Source organism: Primulina eburnea, chromosome 6, assembly GCF_022965805.1.
Source record: "Primulina eburnea isolate SZY01 chromosome 6, ASM2296580v1, whole genome shotgun sequence".
In the NCBI taxonomy this organism is placed as follows: domain Eukaryota; kingdom Viridiplantae; phylum Streptophyta; class Magnoliopsida; order Lamiales; family Gesneriaceae; genus Primulina; species Primulina eburnea.
The window spans coordinates 34,684,214-34,690,225 of record NC_133106.1 but is presented as its reverse complement, the minus strand read 5'-3'; the positions used below and the strand labels follow the sequence as shown (position 1 = coordinate 34,690,225).

The 6,012-nt window shown below is 35.7% G+C and overlaps 1 protein-coding gene across 1 annotated transcript; it reads right to left on the bottom strand.

Moving 5' to 3' along the window:
• Positions 1–1,854: 1,854 nt before the first annotated feature.
• On the bottom strand, positions 1,855–5,510 carry LOC140834619 (amine oxidase [copper-containing] gamma 2-like). Its single transcript, XM_073199639.1, is given in 6 exon segments — positions 1,855–2,218; positions 2,331–2,878; positions 3,428–3,541; positions 3,755–3,805; positions 3,807–4,426; positions 4,739–5,510. Coding segments are annotated over 6 exon segments (2,184 nt in total). The 5' UTR covers positions 5,379–5,510; the 3' UTR covers positions 1,855–2,007.
• Positions 5,511–6,012: the final 502 nt, after the last annotated feature.

Sequence of the window (6,012 nt, the reverse complement as noted above, 5' to 3'; positions counted from 1 at the left end):
GATCCAACGGCTCGAAATTTTCCAAGTCATTTTTTTTTTCGGATCACTCATGTGGAGTGATCCGGGCCGTTCATTGCCCGTACAGGCAGTGCCTGCACGGGTAGGGTGAAACAAACCCCTGAGACTCGTACCCAAAATCTGCTAATGAAACAGAAGTAAACGTTTCCATTTGCGTACCTCTTAGTTTAGGCTAATTCAATAAAACCGAGGAGAAATATATACACGATGAAACCTTTTTAAAAATATGACAATGCATAAAAAAATACAAGAAATTAACTAAATACAGTGGAGTTAAGTGACAGAAATATAAAAATAATGTTTTTAATTCAATAACTCATGAATTGATGGCAAAAACTTGTGTGAGACGGTCTCACGGGTCGTATTTTGTGAGACGGATCTTTATTTGGATAATCTATGAAAAAATATTACTTTTTATGCGAAGAATATTACTTTTTATTATGAATATGGATAAGATTGACCAGACGGTCTCACATAAGCCCTACTCTAAATTGATAACTAATTTAATATTTAAAACATTATCCAGTCTTTTTCCTACACCCAAAGGAATCCATAAATAGCCCCAATCAAAGCATGTTGAACCCGTAGCTTCCGGATAGCGCCCCTTCACTCATTTGTGGTCATCATTTGTTGGAATCCAAATATCTGCAAGATTGTTTTGAAAACGACGTTGATTTGATCAGATTTCGTAAAATTACGATAATAAACTAATAAAAATAGTTACAGAATTACCAGTTGAGAGGACAAGTCATTTCATCGTTTACATAAACTAATAAAAAATACCTAAAAAGTAGTAACTGTTGGGGACAATTCATTTTCATCGTGCGAAAGTCTCAAAATTTTAATGACTATTTAAATTGTATGATAAATTTTTAGGTTAATTATTAAAATAAGGAGATAAACATATTTAAAATATCTTATAATCTCTTATATTTTATAAGGTAAGATCTTATTTTATAAATAAGTTGTTAAAGTGTTTGAACGAATTTATTTTAAAAAGCTTAAAGAAGTTAATGTATTTAGTATTATAAGATTTTTTTATCATCAAAACTAACAGAAATATATAATATTATGAGTTAATGTAAGTAGTTATATATGTGTGTGTGTGTGTGTGAGATAATAATTTTAATATTAAAAAAATAGATCTATTTTATATTATATTTAGAAAAATTATTGTTCTTTGGAGAAAAATTTATTTAATATCATTTTTAATGCGTGTAAATGAAATGTTGATTAAAAAATTATAGTTAATAATTTACTCAATAAAATATTAACACTTTTGTTTTGTATATTTTAAAATAAGATAAAACAAAATCGTATTTTAAATTTGATATAAAAAAAACAAGTGATAAAGTAGAAATTTAAGTAGTGAGGATAAAACTGAGATTTAAGAAGATATACAAGGATATTTTGAAGAATAATTTAATTTAATTTTTTTGCTTGTGTTTTTATGATGATATATCTTATGTTATGTAATAAGAGTTTCAGCTTAATATAGAAACAAATTAATGTCATTGTCTATTTTTTAAATATCCAAAGTACCCCTATTTTCTGAATGAAAAATTAAATTTATGTAAAAAAAACATTTAAAAACTTAATTAAAATGTAGAAAATTTAAAATTTGATTTCCAATTTTTTTTTCGAAATTTATTTATAAAAAATACCAAGTTAACACGTGCAGAAAAACTGAAAGCACTTTTTTGTGTACACGCATCTTCTGCCTTGTCGGCATTTCCTTTCAGGTGGGAAACATTAAGGGCTGATAACGGGCGACCCAAAAAAACTTATAAGTCCAATCGGGCTTAGCCTGCAACCTGTAAAGGATTAGACAAATACTAAAACACTAATCAGATTCACACCAATTTATTTCTGACTTCTGTACATTAACTTGCACACAAGATTCAGAAAGCAAGATTCAAGTTCTGTCTAGAATTCTTCTCCATTTGTACATATGTACAACATATCAAGAAAAACCAATTATAGAAGTTGTTAAGCTGATGCAACAGCTTTGCAGACTGGAAGATCATTCTCAACTGTTGGAGGAATATTGAGAATGGGATTGCTCTCAAAAAAATTCACCGGCTTCAGATCAAAGCTTGACGATACAGTCGGCATAATTGGGAAGTCTTCTTGACATGGTATATGGTGAAATCCCAATGTGTACCACACTACAATATCTCGGTTCTCAATGGCTCGGTTTCTGCGATAAGAACATTTAAGCAGTTAGAACTAAAAAGGAACCGGCAAGGACTATAAACCTTTAGCAAAATGTTGATGCAAGACCGAGCCAAGAATTTCTAACAATATGTTACCTGTTAGACCATACTTGAAGCGTGTCCTCCCCGTGACTCTGGTACACAAATGACCCGCCAGCCCATTGTTCGGTCTCATTATAAGGAGTAACCCATATTTGGTTATTGGTGAATGCTCCTCTCTTTTGAGGCGGATCATTTAAATCAAGCAAATTAGCAGCGGTGCCACCAGGGACCAACTTGTAGCCGACAGGGTTCCCCACCCTTGTTTTCTTGGTAGGATTAATAACATGGAATTCCGAAGGGTTATAAAGTTTGAGCTTAATTTGTGCATCCTTTTCGGTCTTCGCCACTTTCCTTACAGTTTTCAAATAGCTCAATCGGGGTGATTCTCCTGGAGAGGTGTATTCCCTTTGGATACTGACATTCACAAAAGAGTTATCCGAGCCATCAATGTCCATGTCTAGGTAGAATGTGATAAAGTGGTCGTGGATTACACCAATGACATTTTCAGACAAAAGGGTTCCATATAAGTTTTCTTGTGGGTTAAGTTGGTTCATATTTGAGTAAGTAGTGCCTTTCACCATCAGTATTCCACTGAGGCCGACCTAAAAAAATAGCACACACCAGGAATTCTTTATATCATCAATCAGAAACAAAAATAGAAGAGATTTCCCTTTAAAGAGGAAAACCTCTTTAATTGGACATCATTTCCTGGACAATTGTTTATATAGCTAATGAAGGTTTGATAGATAAGCATTACATTTCACAAAAGCAGTCATGGAAGATAGAGTAACACAGTATTATGAATGCCGGCAACATTTTTTAGTCCATTTTATTAGGTGATCGCATTTCTGTGATCAGTCACAGCTTTAAAACTATATATCAACACTAAATCACAGTCCAAGCTTTAAAAAAATCAACCCATAAAAGTTGTGAGTGTGGTTCGATTCAACTCACCTCTGTTCTTTGTATATGACATATACTCAGGAGAGTATAAAAATGGACCACTCAGCTAAAATTCTATTTCGCCATGGACTAAAGTCATAATTTCATTCAATAGTACAACCATCCTTGGTGCATTTTCAACTTCGATAAAGATTAATAATAAAGCCAACTTTAGAAAAAGAGTAGTACATGTATATAATATAACCTACCTTAACTCGTATTAGTCCGTCAGTTTGGAACTCCCAATCAACAATGTAATCATAGTTGGCCACAGATGCAGCCATCCTGACCACCAGCGTCACTTTTGGCCTCACCTCTCGTATCTGCCATTCGTTAGGCCAAGTAACATTAAATATCGTAAATATTGAACGATGATGAAAAAACAAGTTATGGTGTTTCTGATTTCCTATCTTGGTTTAAAAAATAGGGTAGGTAATGAAACCATGATGATCTTACTTCCACTTTGATTTATTTTAACAGATAATAACAAACAAGAGAATTTTAAAATAAAAACACACAAACTCATAGTATCGTACCTCCATTCCAGTAATTGGACTCTCCGAATGCCTCCACCCAATTTCACCCTGCATAGCTCTCAAACACACAGACCATATTAGACCGGATATATGGTGTTCCATCGGCTGCTGCAAATACACCATCCATATAATATGCATTCCGGGGACAATCATTGAGGGGGTCGAGTGGCATTGCTTGCAACCCAAACCCGTATTCCCCAGCATCCATATATGTTTTGAAATACCATGCATCCGTAGGATCCATATACGGCACAAATAGCTCTGATGTGAAACCTTTGTACATCACTTGCCTCATGACTCCAGTAGTCGGGTCTAGAACCATGGCCCGGGAAACAATCACTCCAGCTCGAGGATCGGGTTTGAGGTGAAATTCCCAGTTTGCCCACTTAATCAAATGGTCGTCTTCTACAGTAAAACTCGGACCTTTTGGCTGCTCAATGGAGATGGGGTTCACTAGCCTTTGATAGGAATTCTGGGCAGAAAAACGATAGTCAGTGTTTGCTGCATTCGGTATCGGTATGTTTTTCCCTTTATCGACTATCTGCACAATTTTTTTGGTGTCCAGATCAACAAGAACAGTTAGGCCTTCAATTGGCCTCATGTAAAAGTTAGCAGTGTCTTTCATGGAGTAGCATTGTACTTTGATTAATCTTTTGTTCTCCTCACTTTTACCTACAGGACAATACACAAAACAGAATAGCTCTCAAGTATACAATTTCATCATGATGAAACATCAAACATATGTAAGTTGAAGCTTCCAAATTCTAATTTATGTATGCCAAATATGATATAATATTTAATGTCCAACATTCTGGCATAAACATGAACTTGACAGCAGAATCTCTCTTAATGGGGAAACCAAAATTTCTAAACGAGTGCATAATTATGATCTATATATAGCCTAAGAAAATAAAGATACTAAAATTCCTTCAAAATAAAACACATATTAAAGAATATACTAAAAATGGGGCCACTATTTCGTACCAAACCATCCAGTAGAGATAGGCAAGCAAGCAAGGTCCACTAGATCCACCCCGCGCTCCAACACCGTCCGATTAAATTCAGCACTTGCCAGTGGGGCCCAAGTCACCGAGTTCATATCTTCCACGGTCATGGTCGGATACCCATATACCCGGCCCAAATTTTGTCGGGTCACCGCACCGGAAACCAGTTCCACCGTCAGCGAGTGGGTCTTTCCACCAGCACGTGCAACGACGGCCGCGACCCTCGGCGGTAGAGGATCGCCCTTCCTCCACGCGATCACCGCTTCCTTCTTCGGCTCTTGAAGAACTACAGAATGCAGCGCATAAACCGAGTTCTTGAAAAGATCAAGACTTTGAATGATTTTCTGAACTCTATTAAGCTCTGATACTGTGAGGGGGTCCAGTGGGTGGTGGGGCACGTCGGCAGAGTGGCTGCGCGTGGGGTTAGAGTGCTTCCGTAAGTAGTCGGGTCTATTGGATTGGAAACGGTTTTTGGAGGCGAAACAGGGAGCGTTGGTGGCGCAGTCGAGCAGCTCATCCCGGTTGGACGGCGGAGATGGGAAGTTGGAGAGGATGAAGAGTAAGAATAACACAGTTCCAAAGAGAAAGATGATGTAGCGGAGGAGATTTTTAAGTTCCATATCTTTCTAACTTCACCTCTCTTCCCAGTATTATGATTGATTAATTTCCCAAATTTGCGTTTCGACAGGATCGAGGAAGCTATATATACATGGAGAAAATCAGACGCAACCACTAAATCTCGTTTTACTTTTTCCAGTAATTCACGTCATTCATCGTTCAAATAAAATCTCACCACAGAAAATTAGCGAATGATTTTTTTCCCGTAATAATCAATTAATCATGTCTTGAAAAAGTTAAAATTCCATATGGATATAAAATATATTCCAGGTGTATTTATTTTCTTCCATCTTGCTTGCGAGTTACTAAGAATCAAATTTTCCTGGAAATGGACTACCACAGTATCTTTCTTGTACCGTGTAAACAAAATAGCAAGTGTACAGAGTATGAGTTGCGAGTGATAAATGTTTAAATAAATTTAAATTTATCTTGGAATTTCTGTTAAATTTTTTTATATCTAAATTTGCCTATAAAAAAAATGCGTCGTCCTTTTAAGTTTTACGTGTTATATGACCATATTGATTGCATCAGTTAATGCAACATGACGCATCCTTTTTGAATCAAATTATATAGTCGTAAAATAAAATGCCAAGTGACTCATCTTCCATATATCTTACATATGAGTGTCTGATGTGA